At 41.2% G+C, this 24598-nt stretch overlaps 3 protein-coding genes and 2 long non-coding RNA genes across 5 annotated transcripts; 3 read left to right on the forward strand and 2 right to left on the reverse strand.

Moving 5' to 3' along the window:
* Positions 1–7262: 7262 nt before the first annotated feature.
* LOC307034662 lies at positions 7263–8230 on the reverse strand. Its single transcript, XR_013806961.1, has 2 exons — positions 8111–8230; positions 7263–7587 (listed from the first exon to the last, which is right to left on the reverse strand). It is a non-coding gene; the product is annotated as an uncharacterized lncRNA (long non-coding RNA).
* Positions 8231–11498: 3268 nt separating this feature from the next.
* Positions 11499–13455, forward strand: LOC307036378 (uncharacterized protein). The gene is made up of 4 exons (XM_079676632.1): positions 11499–11676; positions 11836–11940; positions 12331–12442; positions 12687–13455. Exons 1-4 carry the CDS (start codon positions 11527–11529, stop codon positions 13112–13114), a joined length of 795 nt encoding a protein of 264 aa, XP_079532758.1. The 5' UTR covers positions 11499–11526; the 3' UTR covers positions 13115–13455.
* Positions 13456–14203: 748 nt separating this feature from the next.
* On the forward strand, positions 14204–15627 carry LOC307034796 (uncharacterized protein; the record flags this gene model as incomplete). The annotated part of the gene is made up of 4 exons (XM_079673696.1): positions 14204–14231; positions 14602–14773; positions 15123–15271; positions 15464–15627. The coding sequence occupies 4 exons, from the start codon at positions 14204–14206 to the stop codon at positions 15625–15627; spliced, it is 513 nt and encodes a 170-aa protein (XP_079529822.1).
* Positions 15628–15688: 61 nt separating this feature from the next.
* LOC307037261 (uncharacterized protein) lies at positions 15689–17054 on the reverse strand (the record flags this gene model as incomplete). Its single annotated transcript, XM_079678040.1, has 3 exons — positions 16928–17054; positions 16069–16285; positions 15689–15842 (listed from the first exon to the last, which is right to left on the reverse strand). Exons 1-3 carry the CDS (start codon positions 16968–16970, stop codon positions 15689–15691), a joined length of 414 nt encoding a protein of 137 aa, XP_079534166.1. The 5' UTR covers positions 16971–17054.
* Positions 17055–18027: 973 nt separating this feature from the next.
* LOC307038327 lies at positions 18028–23597 on the forward strand. Its single transcript, XR_013807965.1, has 2 exons — positions 18028–18178; positions 23280–23597. It is a non-coding gene; the product is annotated as an uncharacterized lncRNA (long non-coding RNA).
* Positions 23598–24598: the final 1001 nt, after the last annotated feature.

The following is a 24598-nucleotide window of genomic DNA, read 5'->3' on the forward strand; positions in this document are numbered from 1 at the left end:
TTATTTAACATTAGTGAAAAGTTTACTGACTTCTTGTAAAAAGGTAAAAATAAAAATACATCCTTTATATTGCTGGGCATGGAATAGGGCAGAGGAAGGCATAGAAAAAGGTTCCTGGGCAATTTAATACATTTTTCATGAAGCGATTATATCCAAAGCTGGTTCTAAGCTCCAACATATCCAACTAACGTCAACAATTTAACATTTTAAAGTTGAGCTAACTTTACAGGCGTCATATACAATAATGTTTATGAATTGGATTGATATAATTATGTGTAATTACAAACCAACTATTGTTTTCTGATGGTCTACAAACTTTGGAAAAAAAATAAATAAAAAAATTGTAGAGTTGGGGAAAGTTAAACATTTCAGCAAAGACATTCAGCTTAGTCAATAAAACAACAACTAAAATGAGAATATGATTTCACTGACCCTCTGGAATTCTTGAAGCGATAATGCTTTCTATTGCCATCTACAGCAATAGCCAGCATGTCAGGTGTGCATGCTGGGCATTTAAAGGGCTCCACCAGGCACAGATCTTCTTGTCTGTAATTACAGAAGGCAAACTCCCGAAAGACTCTGTGGAAGGTATCGCTACAGATTCTGCCTGTCTGGAAACAAGAATGGTATTCATTTGGTTAATTAAAAGTTTGGTATTCAAAAATCTTGTAAACCACATTTTATTCTTACCCTTCCTGTGGAAAACGATCGATGTTCAAGCATTTTTATAAATACTTGCTGGGATAATGCTGGGCTGGCCAATTTCATTTTCTCGAATGATGTGAACACATCAAACTTAGAAATAATTCTGCAGCTGTCGGTTGCTGGCCAGTATTTGTATCCAAGCAAGTCACCTATGCTCGGGGACTATTTGGTGGAACAAGTTGGACAGCACACAGAAGGCAGGCAAACGTTGTATGGACCTGAGAAAAAATATAAATGTGCAATTTCACAGGTATCAATGCAACGTAGGACAAAAGTATAATAGTAATCCTGTATTTTTGCTTGACCACATCGTCTTCTGGTGGCAACAAACCATTGATAGTCACCAACACGGTCTGCTTCCCTGGGATGATGGTGAAATCTTGGCTTGGACCACAGAAGCAGATTTGGGATGGTGGAGGAATTGGAAGCAGACACACTGCAGCAAAGACAATTTCAGAGATTCATATGCATGTTAGGACATGTTAGGACATGTAGTCAATACAAATTGAGACATTTCAACAGTTAAAGCAAACTTCCGACATGGTGAAAATGATGCCGCTGTAAATGTAGTGCACATTAGGAAACCATGGTAAGGGAATATCAGCGACGTGCGGTCAGGGGATGCAGGGGAGGCAGAGCCTCACCTGTCATACTCCAATGTAACGGAAAAACAACTAAAGAAAAACCAAATAGTAATAATAATAATAAAATGTCTCCACTGATCTGTGTTGTAAATGTGCTTTATGTATGATTCCAATCGCTTTTTAAAGTCAAAATCAGCAAATTTGCCGAGCTCCGCTACAACTACGGGTAGCGATGAGAAGTGAGGCAGGGATGAGCTCTGCCTCTCGTAAGCCCACAGTAATTTGCTGGAGCGCGGGCACTAATTTAACGCGGGCACTTATTTTGTGAGCGCGCTCAAGCCAGTTACTGTGAGGTGAGGTGAGGCACAGATGAGCTCTGCCTCACCTCAGAATGCGTCACCCCACAGAAACTGGCTGGAAAGCGGGCCCTAAGCGCATGCCTGTTACCATTCTGTTTTATCGTTAATGTCCTATAACATAATCTTTCTGTGCCAGAATAATGCACTTGAACGCATCAAAGCTTTGTGATTGGCGTGACTCCATGTTTTGGGGCATGGCTGGTGGGCAGTGGGCACTAGTTAGCTGGCGTTGTCCGTGTCAACAGGTGTGACAGTCCGCACACACACAAGACCGCAATTATGGCAGAAGCAAAAAAGCCCAAAATATATCATTTTCACTCCGAGTGGGAGGATGATTATTTTTTTGTTTATTCCTATTCAAAGTCCATCTGTCTCATCTGCAATGTGAGCGTGGCTTTACCGAAGAAGGGTAATTTAGGAATTCCCTCCTAATTCTGTCCTAAGCTCTTCTGTTTGTTGCGTGCATATGTAACAGAGTTAAACGTGTGAATACATAATTATAAGTTTGTGAATGTTTAATTCATAATAAGTTGTGAGTTTTAACCAAGCGGCAAACCCTGGGGAAGAGCCGGGACGCCAATACGGAACTGCCACACACTGCAGTTCATCTAGTGGCCAATAGGAGCAGTCTGCAGAAGGGAGCAATTTCCATAGACCCCCATGTTAAAATGCCCAACTTTACAGCAGAAATAAACATGTTTACATCATGGTTCAAAAAACCATATTCTCTGTATAGTTAGATCCCCCCAGCGCCGTATAGACTGAGAGTTACGTCATCTCCGTTCACTCCAATGGACCACTTTTTTACAGCAATGGCGGATCGTGGAGCCTCTCAATCGTCCCCCGGAAGTTAGCGCCAAGGCTAGCAGAGCTGTAGAGTTGCAGCATAATAGACCGTTCGTGACGGACTTTTAAAGGTAAGAAGAAGTTTAAAGATTTATATTGCGGATATTATCAGTACATCTGATTCAAATTAACATGTGTATTAAAGGATGTCAGTGGCTTATCCCTAAATTAGTAGATTTAGGGAACGTTTACAGATAACAGATAAAGCTAGGATACCGGATCAAGTTAGCAACACACGTTGAACAGCCTTTTAATGCAGGGGCCCTTCTCTTTTTGACCACAGGGCGATGCACAAAGATGGGGGGTATAGCCTCTGCTCTCAGCCTAGTCTTGCCCTTTGTTGTCTTGACAAACTGGTCTGCATCAAAATGTGCCTGCGGAGTGACTTGAGGTTACTTCACACACAGAACAACTCAGTTTTGTCTGCCCACATACATATTCCATAGTGGTTTAATACACAGTATTAGGAAACACTTTATACATACTGGACATGTTATACTCATTACATACTGCATATAAAATATGACCAAGAATGTGAGACAATTTTATAGAAATTCATATCACATCTGTTACTGATGCCATTTGTCATACTTTGTTAAACTCACAAATAATAAAGTTCCATAACTTCAGTTGGGAACAAAGACCACACCTTATCTCCCCAAGGCAATTTCCCATCCAATAGGTGTGCTATATAGGTGTGTATAACCCTTTCTCCTGTCTGTTACTCCCTCTTTCAGCACAAGAACCAGAGGGGGATTCAATGGAGCCTGAATACCTACATTGAGACCCTCACCCTGCACCCTGAGTCTCAACTCTCAGTGTTTTTCAAGCCTTTCCCTGTTTTTTTGTATTAAACGAAACATTAAGCTTTCCCAATGGTGTGGTTTTCGTTTTGTGAAAAAGTGCAAATGCAGTGTTTGTATATAATTACCTCACATATTTTTTTTGCTGTTGGTCGTGAAATTGCTCCTGCTGACTTGAGCCAGCCATTTTTTCCTGCGCTCTGTGTCAGTGGGGAAGCCGTACATTCGTACTCCTTTCTCTGAGCGATTTGAGCATCCCCAGGCAGCAAAGCAAACCATGGTGGTGACTAGGAGGCAGCACAGCAAACCAGGACAACACGGAGGAAAAGGCACAGACAAACTGCATGATATGCTATTCAATGTTTATTGAATTCCATGTATTTGCAATGGATGTTCCTAAAACAACACATTTAACATCATCATCATCATGCTGCTGCTGCTGCTGCTGCTTCTAGTCCTTTGATAGTCACCTGTCGGTCTCCTGTCCTTTCTGAAAGCCATAAAGATGACATTAGTCATTTAGATAACTTGTGTCCTCAATTACCATGGGATTACTGAAACTACCATGAATTTAAGAAAATGGTAGAAATGAATCTAATCTGAATTTTGAAGCATTCCTTTAGATCCCCTCCCTCTAAATATATCAATAAACATTAGAAAGTGATGCTCCTGACTACCATACAAGTTTAAGAAGATAATATTGGTTTGAAAGAATTCAAAGCTATAAATAAACAGCAACAGGCTCTTTAACCAAGGCACTGTTAGCCTAACATGTAAACTAGTTGTTCACACTAATCCTAATATTATCACTTAATATTGGCAAATTCTATTTTATTTTTTAAAACATATTGATGTAAATACATACACATATCGATTTGTTGTATAAATATTGCAAATCAAAACCTTTATTCACTAATAATTACCAAAAATCGTAGTTCTATCTCCTGTTATCAATGCATTCACATTGCCCGCCATGAACTTCCGGGGAACGATCCTCGTCTGCATGAACCACGTGACGATAACCGTTTTTGGACTTCCGCTGTCGTAACTCTTCTATCTATATGGCGCTGGATCCCCCCTTCATGAATATGGTTTGGGGGGGTGAATTTTTTCTCAACTCATCTGTTTAATTAATATTAAGCCTTAAAGTTATGCATATATTAGGGCGTGGTCACATTGAGTGACAGCTCCGTTCAATGACTGCTGCTGCTAGCTTCTTGTCTCTCTGCTAGCTGCTCGTGAAGCTAGCTACAGGGACTCTGCCTGCTCAGTTCATCCAGGGAACACAACTTGATCCAGCCATGGTTGTTTGTTCTTCATGCTTATACAGTTGCAAGAAAAAGTATGTGAACCTTTTGGAATTACCTGGATTTCTGCATAAGTTGGTCATAAAATGGAGGAAGCCACTGCTGTTCAGAAAAAACATTGCTGCACGTTTGAAGTTTGCAAAAGAGCACCTGGATGTTCCACAGCACTACTGGCAAAATATTCTGTGGACAGATGAAACCAAAGTTGAGTTGTTTGGAAGGAACACACAACGCTATGTGTGGAGAAAAAAAGACACAGCACACCAACATCAAAACCTCATCCCAACTGTGAAGTATGGTTGAGGGAGCATCATGGTTTGGGGCTGCTTTGCTGCCTCAGGGCCTGGACAGATTGCCATCATCGACGGAAAAATGAATTCTCAAGTTTATCAAGACATTTTGCTGGAGAACTTAAGGCCATCTGTCCACCAATTGAAGCTCAACAGAAGATGGGTGATGCAACAGGACAACGACCCAAAGCACAGAATTAAATCAGCAACAGAATGGCTTCAACAGAAGAAAATACGCCTTCTGGAGTGGCCCAGTCAGAGTCCTGACCTCAACCCAATTGAGATGCTGTGGCATGACCTCAAGAGAGCGATTCACACCAGACATCCCAAGAATATTGCTGAACTGAAACAGTTTTGTAAAGAGGAATGGTCCAAAATTCCTCCTGACCGTTGTGATATGCAACTATAGGAAACGTTTGGTTGAGGTTATTGCTGCCAAAGGAGGGTCAACCGGTTATTAAATCCAAGGGTTCACATACTTTTTCCACCCTGCACTGTGAATGTTTACATGGTGTGTTCAATAAAAACATATAATTGTTTGTGTGGTTTTAGCTTAAGCAGACTGTGTTTGTCTATTGTTATGACTTAGATGAAGATCAGAACACATTTTATGACCAATTTATGCAGAAATCCAGGTAGTTCCAAAGGGTTCACATACTTTTTTTTTTATAAGTGAAATTCGAGTAGGCTACTTTATTTATGTGTTAATGATTTGAATCAGCTACGTAATGAATGTTAAGGCTTGGGTTAGCGTGTAAGCGAGTGGTAGGCACATTGGTACTAACGATGCTAATAGTAGCCTCCAATTTAAAATCATAGACTATATATAAAGGTTGAAACGAAATAGACAAGTGTTAAGTGGGATAATACTGTACAACAAACGGCTTCTGTTTGAGGTTGATAAAATAAGGTCATCCTTGTAACTTAGAGAGATATTTTATTATGGCGGTAGGAACTCTATGCATCGATAAGGTTAATTTAAATTGGCTGTGCTCAAGTATGTAGACAAGTTAATGTCGAAGTAGTGTATGTGAAATCAACCTCACAATAAGATGTGTGTATATTACAATTATTAATGTCATATTTCAAGATGATTACTTAGATATTAAAATATGGTTGATTGAGCTGGAGTTCATTATTGAGCTTACACGTTAACATCACAGTCATCTGAAGAACAAACCCAAACCTTGTTGTTTTTATGAATTGCATTACCAAATGGGTATCAAATAAACAGTAAGCATTGGTAACACAACTTCCAAAGTTACAGTAAAATAAAAAGGACCCTGACTCGGACAATACACAATCCAACATGTTCAACAGAAGATAATCAGTTATATTGTTTGTACACATGGTACTTTACATATATATCTGTTTGTTTAAGGTGTCCAGGTGATGCAGACAGGCTCGACCAGAGAGTGAGAGACATAACTGGACTCCTCACAGCAGTGAACTTCAGCTCAGGTATAAAGACTCTATTTTTCATACTGTACAAATAATCAAGAAAGATATTGGTTTAAATGAATGAAGTATTGACTTTAATACACTGATATACATTCCATTAAACAATACTAGATCACCTACACATCAGTTAAGTTGAGGGTTTTTTCCATGCAAAAAGTTACATTTAGATGTTAACAAGCAATATGATTTTGTCAGCTTTCTAATTTAATGTATTGAAGGCAAAGATATTTAACACAGTGAGAACTGCTACTATTTATCTCTCAATATTGCCTGTAAAAAACGTGGTAAAAGTTATTCTTTCAGTGAGACAACAGAGCAAGCTTCTACAGTTGCACTACGTTTTGATAACAGTTAAATATTATTTTGATAATAACATATATTTCAATGTTGATGAACTTCATACTGTTCATTCATAATCTGATTGTCTTTGTAGCTCACTGTTGAAATAAAATAAAAACATTACAATTACAAAATAATTATATCTACAGCCCCTAAACACACAACCACACCGCTTTCACAAATAACACACTTGTTCTACAATAGTATGCTTTATGTTTCCTGTAATTTTTGTTAGGAAAGGACATGCCTGAAAGACACAAAATGTTCTCCTTCTCTGAGGGTCAAGAAGAACATCCAAGAGGAACATTAAAAGCTGATGCTATGAGATTTTAAGACCAGTACACTAAGAAACTACTTTTATTATAAAAACAGTCAGCTGATCGAATGCACCTATTTCGACATCTACACTCCATCAGCTGATTATTTGTATTTGCCTCGCTTTATGAGCTTCACATCACTTGTGCTTTGTACCGCAGAGTTTGCAATGTCACAAATAAATGGGGCCAATCTTCAGTCAGATGTGAATGTGTAATCTAACATTTTCAGTAAGAATAATGGACAAAAGGAGTGCAAATACAAATACAATTTATTGAAATGTGAACCAAAAGTTAATCAAACATGTTTTAAATAAAAAGCACATATGGACAGAAGGTGTAAACCTATTAAATGTATAGGTAAACACATTTATTCAAATAAAGTGACAGACTAGGCCTGTGCAGTTGGTATCAGCTTTGCCCAGCATGGGCTCCTCCATCAGGCCTGGTCCTCCTCGCAGAGGAAAGACCCTCATTCCTCTCCGGGCCAAAGAAACAGACAGGACATCCATCACACGGAAGTTTCTCCCTGAAGTCTCTGCAGCTCTCTGGACACCACGCTGTCTCAATCCGTCCACACTGAATATGAGAGGGGGGAAATGAAAATAATAAATGCTTTAGACAATAAGAAACATAAAGTTGACTGTTGAGTTGCTCAGTTTTTTTAGATTGTCAATACTATTACTGTATAACTAATATATCAGGTTAAGAGGCACATTCAAGTAAAGATTGGTCTTTAAATACATGTTGTCTTTTGAATTGTTTGTCTAAAGTCAAGGATCTAGAACTGGTACTTAGTTTTAATGATACAGTCTGGTTATTATGCTGTTTGGAGGAGGCCTCACAGGTAAGAGCACTAACTAGCTACCATCACATGTACCTTAGCTTGACTTAAATGTATTAAACGTATTAATTAAGTGATATCAAAATAGAAATAACTAATGTCATGCAAACATATTAATATTTGCTTGATTCCAGTGTTGAATTTAGCACAATTGCATACAAACGTTAAGGGATTTTAAGATTCTGAAATATTATGCTAAAAACTCAATAACTTAGATTATTATTTATAGTTTTACTGAATAGTTTCATGTTCGCTTACCTTAGAAACGTAAAATGCCACGGCAGTGTGCAGATGGGGAGCATGTTAGCTTAGCTTGGTAGCTTCAGCTAGCTCTGGAGCTTTCAGCTCGGTGGCAGGAGGTCCCGCCTCGGCTCCGCCTCTTTGCCCTTATTTGGAGCAGGCTGGAGTAGGCGGGAGTTGAACTCTGACGTCAGTGTCGAGCCGTTAGTGGCCGACTCCGCCTACTAAGAGCTTCTCGGCAACTCTGCAGAATCCTATGGTTGACGTCACGGACCCTACGTCCATTTATATATACAGTCTATGGTTTTAACCTGTTAAGCCCAGAGCCTGTTTTTCAGGTCTCATGCTCGAAAATGACATTCCCAGAACAAATGACCATATCTTACCTTCTAAAAGGGTTAAATTAATAATCTTTTTTCTCAAAGCAAGGTTACATCTGTGAGTTGGATGTAGAAGTGTCAGAATCAATATAGATGTTTTTATTTTAAAGTAAATTCAGATTGAACACAGTAAAAAAAAAAAATGATTGTGTCCTTCCAACAACAACAAAAATTACTTATAGTGAAAACCACCCTTGAATGATGGGATGGTAGACTAAAAGCTTTAGTAATCCAAACTACAATATATGAAATACCCTGTATCAAGATTGATGCAAAACAAGGGAAATGTGACCTTTTTAGAGAGATTTAGCACCCAAAAAAAACTTTGGGGGTCATTTGGGTGAATTTTTCATATCTCTGGCCCCCCTAGATCGATTTTGGTGATTGACATCTCTTTCTAACCGTCAGAGCCAATGGAATCGAGGGGAACTCCCACATACTCCTTATTTGGTCATGTGTGTGTGTGAGTGTGTTTCATTTAATATTTTAAGTTTTGTTTCCCGTGGGAACACCGTCCCGTTGCACGTCTTTTTTACTTCCGTTTTGTATTTTCCACCCTCCGCGGACTGGCCATCTGTAGAATCTGGCAGAGGTGGGAGTAAGTCCTACATGTGCAAATCATGAGCAAGTCTCAAGTCTTGACCTACATGTATCAAGTAAGTCCCAAGTCACTGTGGTGTTCCTCTTCATAATTTCCCTATAAACTAAGCAGGACGATTTAAAACTCACTTAATTGGGTTAATTTAGAAATGGCTTCAGTTTATCATCATAACAGATCAAAAAGTTTAGATTCATTTTACAATAAATCAAGGAATGATGCACTTCTACAAACAAAAACAACATAATTAAAACATTTAAACAAACTACTGTACTAAAAGTAGATGAACTACATTATTCAAAAGTTTCCAGTAACTTCTGATAATAACACAGGGGAAATAAACGAGGCATCTCTTTTCCTCTCTCTCTCTCCTGACAGTCCGTCAGTATCAGGGTTAGTCAAAAATGAATCCCTTGGCGGTTCTAGTGTTCATTTATCCCGTTTTTACTTCTGTTTGCTTAATCGATTTGAAACCAAGTCTAACGTAATAAATGTAATATCCCACTACAAAAACAAACGCAAATATTTAATTTTAAACAGTCAAGTCCTTTCAAGTCACCTGTCTCAAGCTTAAGTCAAGTTACAAGTCATGAATACCAAGTCAAAGTCAAGTCAAGTCTTTTATCAATGTTAGTCAAGCAAGTTTCAAGTAAAAAAATATGCGATTCGAGTCTGACTCGAGTCAAGTCATGTGACTCGAGTCCCCACCTCTGGAATCTGGAGAATCACAGAACAGCCGGTCGTCAAGGGCCGGCTCGATTCGCTGACGGCCGTCACCGCCCTTAATTGTTTATGTTTTTAAAAGGCATCATTGAAGTTGCACCAAAAGAGGTCCGCCGTTTCCCCGCAGCGAGGCTCCCCCCAGTTGGCAGTTCGCTAGAACCCCCCCCCCCCCCCCCCCCCTTCTCTATTTGGACTGGTAGATCTTGGCAGACTGGCAACTTTAAAGACCCCGTGAAGTGCCTGTGCATCATCTGTTATGCTAATACGTATAGTAATGACCAAAATTGTCCATTGGAACCCATATCAAAAGATGTTGGAATAGCAACGAATTTGACGAGTTTTGAATTTGCCGCCGGGAAATCCGCAGTTGACCTCCGCCTTCGTGGGCGTGGCTTGCGATCTACTGCGTGACGTCACGAGATGGTCGCCGCCGAAGTGTTTACATTCATCACAGTTTATTGTTTCTCTGTTTCAAAGTCGAATTTATCAAAGTTTTTGAGCGAGTATTTTACTGGAAAGTGTGTCGGAGTCGACTGGAAGTGATTGCCAATTGAGAAAACCTGACAATAGAGGCGACAGTGAAGAAAAAGGGAGGAAAAACACACAGGAAGCGATGCATTGCCGCTGGCTGTATTAATGTCAAGTCTGCCGAAGTGGCGATGTTTCTGTTCCCAAAAGATGAAGGTGAGCCTGGCTGGTGTCATTGTTTCGTAGATTCGTTGATTGTTCATGACAAATAAAGGCCACTGGTCGATTCGAGAGAGAGAGAGAGAGAGAGAGAGAGAGAGAGAGAGAGAGAGAGAGAGAGAGAGAGAGAGAGAAAAAGAGAGACTGAGAGAGTTACAGGGTTACAGGGTTGTTGTTAGCATCTGGTGCTAGCTCGGAGCTAACAGAGATTAGCTGTTTCAACAATAAGGAGAGGGAGAGTCCTCTCCTGTGGGACTGAGAGAGATAACGTCAGCTCAGGGAGGTAAAGGAGGTAAAGGACTCTGAGTGATTAGATTGTAAACTGTAGCCTAAGTTATCTCAGTGGGTTTGGTCATCTATGTAAACAAATATTTCCATCTATGTCATATTAGTTGTATAAAATAGGTTAAGAAATCCTTCCAATGTTTTTTGATGATTGAAATATATGTTTCATATGAGTGTTGAGAGCTGTATCCATAAATCTCTTAATGTTGCCCTCAAAGTGCACCAGATTGATGCATTCAACTTCAATTTAAAGAAAAAAATCTTCCCGGGGTGCATGCCCCCGGACCCCCCTAGAGGGTGTGAGGTCATCACAAATAAAAACAATTTCACATGGATAGGATATTAGAGAAGTGTGCACACTCATTATGCACACTACACATTTTTCTTGGATTTGTAGAAAGGCAGGAAATGGAATTACATCGAGAACATTTTTCATTGCGGAGGACCCCCTGTTTTGTGTCCCCCCCACTTCTCAAACCAAAGTTACACCCTTGTCTAGATCTATGACAAAATATTGTCCTCAACTAAATTGACTTCCATGGCCATGTTAATGATGTCATATTAGATTACCTATAGAATAGAGAGCTTATCTTTTCACTATTAATGGTTGGATTTATTTTATTTCTACAGATCTGTCAAAGGCATGGGCAAAGCAAGTACAGAGAACCAGGAAGGACTGGGAGCTTACCAAATACAGTGTTCCTGGCAGTGAACACTTCACAAGGGACTCCTTTGATGAAAGTGCTCTACTACGAGCGCAGATGGGCCTTGCGACAAAGAGGACCTTGATCCTGAAGAAGGGAGCAATTCCAACTGTTTTCCCCAGAGTTGGGACTTCAGCTGTGGGACAACTTTCAACTTCAACATCAAGACCGGCTCGATCTGCATTTGCAATGAGAGAGAGAAAGCGGGTAAAGTTGTTAGGCCTAATTTGTTGATGTTAAATCAGGATTTAATTCCGGTGGCTAGTAGTCTCCTGAATTATTATTGTTGAAATGGTATGAGCAAGGTATAGGCCTATACTGTTTTGAATAATGTTGTAATCCATTTCATATTGTGTACATTTGCAGAAAGTAGAAGAACTCCTGGCAGAATCAGAAGTGGAGAGTAGCAGTTTTGCTTCCAAAGAGGAATCAATGGAGATGGCCACTGACACAGACATGGCACCGGAACAGGTTTGTGATTGCCCCCAGGTTTTGTTTTAGATGAGCACATTGGCTGGTTTTACCTTGCACGTTATCATGACTGGCACACACAGTGGACACATGAAAAAAAACCTTCTTTGTAATATGCACACCTTAGATCTTACACTTGTTATGTAAAACAAAAAGCTTACCATTAGCCTTGTTCCAAACACCAATCATGCAACCGGCAAACCAGTCTGCTAAATATAATTATTCTAGAAAGTTGCTAGTCAGGCATGATATTGACTTACATATGCATTGGCTCTAGCTAAGCATTACTGTAGGGTACATGTTTATCATGATAATATTTTCTAGAACTTCTAAGCCCTCGAAAATATTTTTACAACATCACACTATGACATTTATGTTTTCACCTGGCAGGAACGACAGAGTCAAGATCAGGCCTGCCAGACAGACTGGACTCCAACAGCTACTCTCAGCATCAAGACACAGACTGGGAAACAACTCACAAAAACAAAGACACAGTCAAAGGGTAATGCCACTATTGATTGGTTAATAGTACTGCACTATTAAATCAAAGTTGAATCAGTTCCTAAAAAAAAAAAACACAACAGTTTGACAGGATGAGCGAGTGTGTCATATAATACTGTATTACAGTACGGGATATTCCTTCTAATGTTGAGTTTGTTAACTCTAAATAGTAAGCAACAGATTAACATAGATTTGTGGTTTTATATAAACACAATATAGTATTCCATTGATCATTTCATTTCCAGCATGCCAGGTGATGCCCGAGATGCTGACTGCAAGTCTACCAGTACCAGGGAGGCAGAGAAATCTGAAAGTCCATGGCATCAGGGACCCAGCTACACCTGACCAGCCACCACAGGCTGCCTCTAGCAGCAGAAGCAGCCAGGCGTCAAAGCTGGAGCAACACCAACTGGAAGACGCGTCGCCCAGCAGTCCAGCTGCACCACCATCAGTATCAGGCTCCTCAGACTGGGAACCCAGTAGCCCCATCTCAGCGGCTGATTCTTCTGACAAGTCAGATCTGTCAGAAAGTCGGGAAGCATTTGGGGATGAGATCTGCCACAAGGAACCCAAATACATCGTCTTTGGCTCCAGCCTCGGGAAACTGCTACAGTCCATCTTGCGGCAGCGTCGACATCCGTCAAGTGTGGACAACCACTGGAACACTACTTAAGATCCACCAAACATGTGACTCCTGTCTGCAGGCAACTGAGTGGCAGAGTCAACCGAGCATTGGAAACTTCCCTGCAGGCAACATACTGTTGTCTGCAGGCATACTGTTTGCCGGTGCGTCGCCAACAAAGGTGCTGCGAGTCCTAAACCACATGGGTGTGATGACCTACGTGAAACGAACATTCTTCACACACCAGCGAGACATCCTGCAGCCTGCAATACAGGGTGTATGGACGCAACAACAGGCAGCCCACATTGCGATGCTGCAGACTGAAGGGCGACCTCTGGTTCTGGGGGGTGACGGCAGGGCCGACAGCCCTGGACACTGCGCAAAATTTGAAACATACACTACAATGGAGCTGGAATCAAATGTGGTGCTAGAACTACAGCTGGTGCAGGTACAGTTTATATTGTTCAAGTTCAGGATTTTGTGGGAGAAATTGAAAACTTCCTCTGTAAATATTGTAATAGTAACAGTGTTTCAAATCATATTCAGCTCATTGCAGAGCTCCTGTCTAGTTATCTGCCTAACTGGAATGTTCCCTGCTGTATTTTCAGAGCAACGAGTGTGGTGGGAGCTACCATATGGAACTGGAAGGCCTGAAGAGGATGGTGGCCTTTTTTGAGGGCATCCTGCAGATTGGCACTCTCGTCACAGACCGACATCGCCAGATTGCCAAATGGATTAGAGAGAATATGCCGTACACAAAACATCTGTATGACATCTGGCATGTAGCCAAGTGTATGTGTCAATGTTGTTTCTTTTGAAGTTCAAGGAGTAGAGTCTTCTATTGAGTTATCGTAAAGTTGTTATCACCAGACAGACATTGCAGCATGCAGTGTAACAAATCTTATTTGAACACCTCACTCAAATAGATAGATCTCTTTATGATGTCAGTTTTATTTATTGTCTTTGCAGCTGTTGGGAAGAAGCTGAAAGCCATCTGCAAGCTCAAGGGCTGTGAGGACCTGAAAGCATGGCAACAGAGCATCATCAACCACTTGTACTGGGCAGTGGTTTCCTCCACGCAAGACGACGCGGAACTGATTGTGGATAAATGGAAGTCGGTGGAGCGGCATGTCCTAAACCATGGGCCATGGTGGAAAGTTCCCCACATGTGCGCACAAGAGACTACAAGGCAGGGCTCACAAGAAGTAGTGGATCAAACCAAGTGAGTTTAGAGTCAATACTCCTTTTTCTGATATGGCGGCAGACGTGACATTTAAAATTACGTCTGTTGCGTCAGCAACGGGTGACTTTAATTTGAACCGTCATCCACTGCCAAAAGGAGTATGGAATGTATACAATGTATGCATACTGAATGATTAAAAACCCAGGACATACCCAGCAACAACAATGTACTGACTGTTTTATGGTTGGGTACATAATCCAAAAATTCACGTCTGAGCAAAAAACATTAGAATTGATAATCCATAATGTCAAGCACTGCCATTGAAATTTGTTGATGATTGATCTGTTGATTGCAGGTTCACTATCAGCTGTCAAACTGGAGAAACTGGCGACAGAAAAGATGCTGTGCAAGGACATCGGCAAGCTCTCTGCCGTACACCAGACGTCCAAGGTGGAGGGCTTTCACAGCCTCATCATTCAGTTTGCACCAAAGTCTTACGTGTACTCCTACACTGGCATGCTGTGCAGGTTGGTCTTTTCAGCATATAATTCGAAGGCTTGTACTTTACCAGCTAAAGACTTGTTTCAGTTACTTGGGAATGGGCGTCTTTGTACCGTGCTGAACCAGGTCCCCGTGCTGTATAAAAGCTTGCGACGTTACGTCACATCTCCCATAGTGTGTCAAAATGGAGGAAGGAACTGTGATGAAGTTGTCAACTCCAAGACACACATTGCCAGGACTAAAATAAAACACTAAATCACTTTCTGTATCAATATCAAGTTTAATAGAGCTGTTCATGTATAGACATGGAATAATTACAAAAGAGAGATATTTCTTTTCACATTTTTAAAACGGTTTCTTTGTTTATGTTAACAGAACCCTTCTTGCCGGACTGCATTACAACGAGAATGACAGCAGACATACTGCAACTACGAAGGCGGGAGAACAGAGGTTCAAAATCCGCTACCCCAAGTACAAGGCTGGAGGTCATGTTGTGAAGAAGATCCTAGTAGAGGCAACATTCAGTGAGTTTGAAATGAAATTACTCAAAATAATATTGTCCAGATTGGTAATGTACCGGTACTAATGATTTAGTAACTAATTCAGTTCAAAACCCCAATTGAAAGAATGATCTCGGCTTGATGACAGACACCATTTATTATTAGAGAACATTATAAAGTGCAAGTTTTGTATTCTGTCTTTGAACACTGTTGCAGGCTATGTGGATGATCTCATGAGAGAGGTGGTCGACCTCTGCAAGAAACCCAGCGCAGACAGGCCTGTACAGCTGGAGGAGCCTCCCACTTTGTCCTCGGCAATGGAGAAGCCTGACAAAGCAGAGGCCATCAAGGCACATGCCAGTCGTTTCAAGACCAAATAGTCTGTCACTGTGCATCTTCAACTGTGGAACTGTATTAAACATTCACTTCAGAACTGTATTGTCACTGTCCTTCTTCATAACCGTGATAGTCCATGGATGGAAACTGTCGACGAATTTGGTTCACTGCACAAGACGACAGTGGCACTCTTATGTCGCGTCTTAGGTAACCCAAGCAAAGTCTCACCAGCTGGCGGTAGGCTGTGTATCGGTGGCGTCTGCAAGATAAAACATTATAGCATTGATATGAGATATGAGACTACTACAAATGAAGGACAATAGATGATAATAGGTCAACTTCAAAGTTACATTTTCTTATACTCAGATCATAAAAGACTAATATTCAAACGTATAAAGTTGCAAAAGTTGTCATGACATCATATAAACTGATACATTTATATACTAGTAATAGACTTTATTGTAAATAGTGTTTGTAAGGCTTACTCATTGCCCTCTTGCTGGAGATAGCCATAATGTTGCCTGTATCCATAGTATGCTATACGCAGCACCCAGATGTCTAGACAGCCAGATCGGAAGCCGGGGTGGTCGATTATGCAGCTGTGGAAACCATCCTCCTCCATGGTCCTGGTGACAGCGGGGATTTCCTGACAGCACACACTCTCGGCTAGTGTCCATGTTGTTACAGTTGTCGCACTGACACCTAAAACATATAAAACAGATGTAACATTATGATTAGCAGGAATGCCAGGATGTTTCAGTGTTGTTAGGTTGCGACATTTTGCAAGGTCACTGGATTTTATCATTTTGACTTGGAACTGTATATTGTTGAATTTTATGCAGAAGATCCAATAAAGTTAGATTATGTGCGCATGAAAATAATTTCTTGTTCTTGCCCCCTGATTATCTGATAGGTGGAATTATTCACATAAGCTGCAGATAAGCAGAAAAACAGGGCTGGTCACCCTGGCGTATGTTTTAATTCAATGACCAGAAAGTTCTAATTCTAGTTTAATAATACTCTAGCACATGACATGTACATAAGCTAATTATTTCCGAGAGGCTGACCCTTCAGTCTTCCCCCCTGCTCCTCTTTGAGGCAGCAGCAAAGACTAGTTTTAGCTCTCAACAAGTTTTTAAAGTGTATCTTACCTTTTTTCACCTATAGTTAAACATTTTTTTATTATTATTGATGCATATTTTACTAATCACTACCACTCAAATGGAAATATGTGTTTACATAAATGGTGACCAAACTGTTTGAGACCCACAGAGAACTTAGACTAAGTTAACTATCTAAACACTCAAGCCTCATCCCAATACCCCTCTTCGACTCCTCTCTTGCCTTCCTCAGGGACTTGACCCGGAAATCGATCAAGACACGCCATGTTGAAGGACGTCCCAGTAGCTGAAATGCACACGGAGGAGTCGAGGAGGGGTGAGGGAGGAGGGGTGCGGGAGGAGACGAAAGCGAGGATACACGCGAGCAGACTATGCGGAAGTGTTTTCACTACTCGCGTATAAAAGCCCCGCCCCCACCTTCACAGCTGGTCGATTTCCACCATAGACTGTAGCCTCATCCCAATACCCCTCCTCGACTCCTTTCCCTCACTCACGTCCCTTCCTTGCATCTTAGCTCCGCCTCCGTAAGATGCGAGCGAGAGACACGAGGAGGTGACGCGAGGACAGAGGAGTCCTCAGGTATTAACTGGGATGTCCTCGTTCACTCAAACGTCACTCTTAAACGACGTCTGTTAATGATGACATGTGCACAGCTGTATCCCCTCTCATCAGGCTCAACTGAATAACCCTTTAGAACCGGCCCATTTCTGGTTAAATATTTATTTAAATGAATGGTTCTTTCTCTTGTTAGTCAAGGAATTCAATGTATGATGGTTGGTCCTGTTTTTCTGTTCCATTTTGGCCTACATTTAAATAAAAATAAAATTATAGTAATGTGAAAGCCTTTTAGAAATGAATTGCACATAATAATTCCCACAGAGCTGTGAGCACTTACTTATGTGACGCTTTTCCACTCATCTTCCAGTTCTCCGTTTTCCTCTGTTGAAATCGACCAGCTGTGAAGGTGGGGGAGGGGCTTTTATGTGCGAGTAGTGAAAACACTTCCGCGTAGTCTGCTCACGTGTATCCTCCCTTTAGTTTCCTCCCTCCTCCCTCCTCCCTCCTCCCTCCTCGACTCCTCCGTGTGCATTTCAGCTATTGGGACGTCCTTCAAAATGGCGTGTCTTGATCGATTTCCGGGTCAAGTCCCGGAGGAGGGGAAAAGAGGAGTCGAGGAGGGGTATTGGGATGAGGCATCTATATATAAATGGACGTAGGGTCCGTGACGTCACCCATAGGATTCTGCAGAGTTGCCGAGAAGCCCTTAGTCGGCGGAGTCGGCCACTAATGGCTCGACAGTGACGTCAGAGTTCAACTCCCGCCTTCTCCAGCCTGCTCCAAATAAGGGCAAAGAGGCGGAGCCGAGGCGGGACCTGCTGCCACCGAGCTGAAAATTCCAGAGCTAGCTGAAGCTACCAAGCTAAGCTAACATGCTCCCCATCTGCACACTGCCGTGGCATTTCACGTTTGTAAGGTAAGCGGACATGAAACTATTCAGCAAAAATATAAATAATAATCTAAGTTATTGAGTTTTTAGCATAATACTTCAGAATCTTAAAATCCCAACACTGGAATCAAGCAAATATTAATATGTTTGCATGACATTAGTTATTTATATTTTGATATCACTTAATTACAGTGGCGGGCCGTGCATTTCACACCTAGGCCTTCAGTGATGTCCTACACAGTCCTACCTGAATTATTCCACCTCTTAATACCATCATTATGACGCCATGGCTCTAGAAACTATACATTTAGACAGAAACGCAGTATAACCGGGCGTTGCATCACCTTAACATAGTCAAGTACAACAGAGTTATATTAATATTTCCGAAGCATTTATAATCAATATATCCGCATTTACAATTAAGAGTGTTAAACTACCAGCTTTAAGATCGCTTGGATACGGTCAAAACTTAAAAATAAAAGGGGCTTTTAAGGCATTAGTCTACAAAGTTTTATTAAGTCCACCAAACCAAGTTTGTTCACTAAACAGCGCATTGTCGCACCCAAAGCAGTTTCATTTAAGAAACGTGACGATAAAGACACAAACTATTCACTGAAAATAAAAGAAAACAAACAAATAATTTGCATTTGTTCATGAGGATATTTTGCGACAGTGGTGAAAGTGTATTCCTAGCACTGAATGTCCACTTTGATAAAGGTTAAACCAAAACAATTCAACAAGTCTCCTTGAGTACTTTTACTGCACAGCTGAGCCAGTGCGCCACACACATCTCTATATCTCTTGCAGAAGCATCAAACATTTATTTTTTATATATTTGTCATTTTAATTACATATATATTAATTCGTTAATATTGATTTAATATTAACGACATAAAATGACAAAAATATATTAAAATAAAATAAAAAATAAAATGCTTTGTACTCACCAAAACAACTGATTATTTGAATACAAAATCCATCCTCCTTTCTTTCCTCAAGAAGACTTCAATGACTCTGTTGTACAGTTTATCTGTGCGTTTCAGTTCCACCAATAAGTCATTTTCTATAGACATGAAGGCTAATGATGAAAGCCTAGTCTGTCCAGTAGAATTTCTGGCATAAGTTTTAATTCGCTTTAAGGCCGAGAATGACCGCTCGACAGAAGCAGTGGACACAGGGATAGTCACTGCCACACATGCCAATGTGTAAAGCTGCCCCATGCTCTCACTCAGATTTTTCTGCTTAAGGAAATCAAGGAGATCAATGGGACTTTTCCCTTCAAAATCAGTCATGGCATACATTACAGTCAGTTCTGTTTTTAGCCGGGACAGATCGAACAGTGTTCCGTGACTCTGTGTTAATTTGGCTAAGGCTGTATGCGGGAATTTTTTCCGGTAGGTCTGAAAGTGCTGGGGGTCCAGGAGGGAGAGAAACATTACTTTTTCGTGGTCTTGAAACCTACTCCGTATCTGGCAAAGAATGTTGTCCAGAATATTGCTGTGGAGTTGTTGGTAGTATGCGCGAAGGTCTCCTTGTGCTGTACGTGGGCCTCTGCGTGCGCTCGGACCACTTGAGATGCGCTCTGTGTCCTCGTAGATCTGACGAAACTGGCACCTCTCTCGCTCAATTGTGTCACAAAACTCGTTCACCCTTGTCAGACAGAATTGTACATCCAATGTTTGTTTCTGTAGTATTCCAAAGAGCACATCTGAATGCTTAAAAATCCCATTGAATGTTTCAAGCAAAAAACAAAACTCAAAATCATCCAGACGTGCATTAAATCCATCAGCGCTAAGCATAGTATCCCCATCATACTCCTCATGATGTTCCAGTATGTGGTCAAACACCTCCTTTAGGGAAACTCTCTTCTCAAAGACTGCATTGACCAATCTCGATGTATATTGCCACCGCGTTGGTGCAACATTAGGAAGACGACGCTTGCAAATGTCATCCAGCAGTTGCGTGCGCTTAGGGGATCTGGAGAAAAATGCTGCAAGGCCATTGAGGCTGGCAAAAAAGACCTTGCATTCTTTAAGCTTTGAGGCCCCTTGAGTCAGTACTAAATTTAGTCGATGTGCATAGCAGTGAATGAATAAGGCCATAGGTGCCCTCTCCTTAACTTTAGCCTGCACCCCGTTTAGTCCAGATGCCATGACCGCTGCGCCATCATAACACTGTGCCACAACTTTATCCAGACTACATCATATTCCTCCATGAAACGGAAAATAAGAGCGGCAATGTCATCAGCTCGCTTGCCGCTTGTAACATCTTCAAATCTGACAAACCGCTCCTTGACACCTGTGTCCGTCACATAACGCAGGACAAGTGCCAGTTGTGCTACATAACCCACGTCTGTCGTTTCGTCCACCATAACAGCGACAAAGGGTGCTTTTTTAATCTCCATTTTGATCTCTTCTCCAATCACTTCAGCAATAGCATAAATCAGGTCGTTTTGTATTTTGCCTGACGTCCCAGTAAACACTTTGTTTGTGGACAGGTGGTAATGCAAGTCTGTGTTGTTCTCAGCAAGCAAAGAAAGAAGCTCCACGTAGTTTCCTCTGTTTCTGGACTCGGCGCTTTCATCGTGTCCCCTAAATGAAAGTTCCTGTTTACCCAAAAACAGGACACAATCAATCAGTCTTTTCAATATTTCCCTATTTTTGTTCACCCTTTCGTTGTGGAGCTCCGTTTCCCGGCGCACTTGTTCGTTGAGCTGTAGATCCACTCGGGTGTCCCCAAAGGTTTTCAAAAGCACCATTGCTTGTAAGTGCCCAGCCGTGCTTTGGTGTCTCGTTGCTGCCTTGGTTAGACAACTCAAGTTTGCAAATCCAGTGTGGCTCCAAACACCAAATCGATCAGTTGCAAATAGCAGGCATTCCCAGCAGTACAATTTGCAGTGCCTCTCGGAGGCTGTGAGCCAGGGGTACCGCTCGTAGTTAGTGATTTGAAAGTGGCGGACAAACCCTTTCCCCCGCTGTGATAGGCTCGCTAGCGTCGGGGTTGGCCATTCTCTTCTCACGATGTCTAGCTTTTCTTGAAAAGTTCGTCTTGAAAATGGCGTTGTAATTATATCTGCGACCAAATCGATCTCTTCTCCTCCTTCAGCCATTGTGGGTTGAAAAAAAACAGCTTGTAGAAATCTACACAAATTAGCTCGTTCAAATTCAAGTTCAGTTTGCTAGCTCTACATAGCTCTGCCTCTCAATAGTGCGTATCCAATCAAAAGACGTGCACGTGCTAACGTCATCGTACGCCTGCTAGCTGGCCCGTTGTCGCCAACTCAAAATCTGATTGGTTAACGCCACAGTTTTGTTTCCGTTCACTTTAATCTACAGGCGCCCGCACTGTTGATTCTGAAGGCCTAAGGGCAGATTTCTTGGACCCTGGCAACACATTATGGCTGAAATATGATTGGATAAAAGCTCTAACATAAAGGCCAACCCTCCAAATCTCGTTCTGAGGCTGGAAGCAGCGCAACCAAGAGGAAAGCTATGAAATGAAGAGAATAGACTACAGGGAATAATTTAATACATATTTGTGGAAAAAATATATCAAAATTTAATTTATATTCTGATGATGTTTAGGCCAGCAGAGAAGGCCTTGCTGGCCCTGACGGCCCACCACTGCTTAATTATACGTTTAATACATTTAAGTCAAACTAAGGTACATGTGATGGTAGCTAGTTAGTGCTCTTACCTGTGAGGCCTCCTCCAAACAGCATAATAACCAGACTGTATCATTAAAACTAAGTACCAGTTCTAGATCCTTGACTTTAGACAAACAATTCAAAAGACAACATCAGTGGCGGCTGGTGGAAAATATTTTTGGTGGGGCTATGGAAATGGTGACAAAACCATACTAGGACATTTAAAATCAGGAGACTAAATACGAACAGTGTGTTTGTGTGTGTGTGTGTGTGTGTGTGTGTGTGTGTGTGTGTGTGTGTGTGTGTGTGTGTGTGTGTGTGTGTGTGTGTGTGTGTGTGTGTGTGTGTGTGTGTGTGTGTGTGTGTGTGTGTGTGTGTGTGTGTGTGTGTGTGTGTGTGTGTGTGTGTGTGTGTGTGTGTGTGTGTGTGTGTGTGTGTGTGTGTGTGTGTGTGACGTGTGTGTGTGTGTGTCATCCTTGCAACCCTCCCGATTTTCGCGGGAGACTCCCGATTTCTGACAAAATCAGATTTACTCACGACTGTTTCCACTCGGACTTTAATACAGCTACACAATTGTTTGGTTTCCATGGTAGCGCGTCTCTTTAGCAGCGCGCGCAACTCAAAGTCTGACAGGGTGAGGAAGATGAAAACTGAACAAGAATCGACAATTCGACCCTCTTATCACTCCTTTCCTGTAAAATACAGGTCCAGCCCACAGATATGCTCCATGGTGCCACAGGCATTGCCCTTACAACTACAATAAGCATGCAAATGTTCATCTACAACTCCGGCGATCCACTAGCACCGGTGTCTATACCTGCAGACGAAGCCATCCCCTACTGTAGCGTCACCTGGATACGAGTCTAAACAACTCACAGACACACAGGCCAGGGCGCTGAAAGGGCGCCCTTTGAGCATCAGATCTGACGAAGCTGATTGGCTGAAATTATGTTTCGGCGGCATAGTTTACAGATAGCAACAGTCAGCTTGTTGGCTGCAGCTGCTCTGGTTGAGGGCTCTTTTCTACCGCCCGGACGAGAGAGGGTAATGATACACGCTGCGGCCAGGCAGGAAACATGTGACTTATCACTAACTTTAGACATCGTAAAACAATTTTAAACGAGATTTTATTGTAGATTATACATTTTACTGATACCAACTATATCATATTTACCTTGTTCTTTAAAAATAAAAATAAAAAAACTATTTTTTTTGGAAATATATTTTTTTATTTAAAAATTTTAATGACAATCAGACATGTGGGAAGAGGGGGGGCGGCGTCCCTAGCGCCCCTATGGGCCGGCCGCCACTGGACAACATGTATTTAAAGACCAATCTTTATTTGAATGTGCCTCTTAACCTGATATATAGTAATAGTATTGACAATCTAAAAAAACTTAGCAACTCAACTGTCAACTTTATGTTTCTTATTGTCTAAACTTTAAGCATTTGTTATTTTCATTTTCCCCCTCTCATATTCAGTGTGGACGGATTGAGACATCGTGGTGTCCAGAAAGCTGCAGAGACTTCAGGGAGAAACCTCTGTGTGATGGACGTCCTGTCTGTTGGTTTGGAGAGGACTGAGGGTCTTTCCTCAGCAAGGAGGACAAGGCCTGATGGAGGAGCCCATGCTGGGCAAAGCTGATACCAACTGCACAGGCCTAGTCTGTCACTTTATTTGACTAAATGTGTTTACTTATACATTTAATAGGTTTACACCTTCTGTCCATATGTGCGTTTTATTTAAAACATTTGATTAACTTTTGGTTCACATTTCAATAAATTGTATTTGTATTTGCACTCCTTTTGTCCATTATTCTTACTGAAAATGTTAGATTACACATTCACATCTGACTGAAGATTGGCCCCATTTATTTGTGACGTTGCAAACTCTGCGGTACAAGGCACAAGTGATGTGAAGCTCATAAAGCGAAGCAAATATAAACAATCAACTGATGGAGTGTAGATGTGGAAATAGGTGCATTCGATCAGCTGACTGTTTTTACAAGAAAAGTAGTTTCTTAGTGTACTGGTCTTAAAATGTCATAACATCAGCTTTTAATGTTCCTCTTGGATGTTCTTCTTGACCCTCAGAGAAGGAGAAAATGTTGTGTCTTTCCAGAATGTCCTTTCCTAACAAAAATTACAGGAAACATAAAACATATTATTGCAGAACAAGTGTGTTATTTGTGAAAGCGGTGTGTTTGTGTGTTTAGGGGCTGTAGATATAATTATTTTGTAATTGTAATGGTTGTTTTTTTATTTCAACAGTGAGCTACAAAGACAATCAGATTATGAATGAACAGTATGAAGTTCATCAACATTGAAATATATGTTATCAAAATAATATTTAACTGTTATCAAAACGTAGTGCAACTGTAGAGTCTGTTGTCTCACTGAAAGAATAACTTTTACCACGTTTTTTACAGACACCTTAAACAAACAGATATATATGTAAAGTACCATGTGTACAAACAATATAACTGATTATCTTCTGTTGAACATGTTGGATTGTGTATTGTCCGAGTAAGGTCCTTTTTATTCTACTGTAACTTTGGAAGTTGTGTTACCAATGCTTACTGTGTATTTGATACCCATTTAGTAATGCAATTCATAAAAACAACAAGTTTTGGGTTTGTTCTTCAGATGACTGTGACGTTAATGTGTAAGCTCAATAATGAACTCCAGCTCAACCAACCATATTGTAATATCTAAGTCAGTGGTTCTCAACCTGTGGTACGCGTACCACTGGTGGTACGCCAGCTCCCGCTAGTGGTACGTGGAGGAATCTGACATATAAC

Source organism: Notothenia rossii (genome assembly GCF_949606895.1).
Source record: "Notothenia rossii genome assembly, chromosome: 4".
NCBI classification, from domain to species: Eukaryota; Metazoa; Chordata; class Actinopteri; order Perciformes; family Nototheniidae; genus Notothenia; species Notothenia rossii.

Excerpts from the sequence above, each read along its gene's own strand:
- LOC307036378 (XM_079676632.1), top strand. The coding sequence starts at position 11,527 with ATGGGCCTTGCGACAAAGAGGACCTTGATCCTGAAGAAGGGAGCAATT. Across the intron at positions 11,677-11,835 it reads CAATGAGAGAGAGAAAGCGG|AAAGTAGAAGAACTCCTGGC; the intron begins GTAAAGTTGTTA and ends GTACATTTGCAG. Across the intron at positions 12,443-12,686 it reads AACAAAGACACAGTCAAAGG|CATGCCAGGTGATGCCCGAG; the intron begins GTAATGCCACTA and ends TTTCATTTCCAG.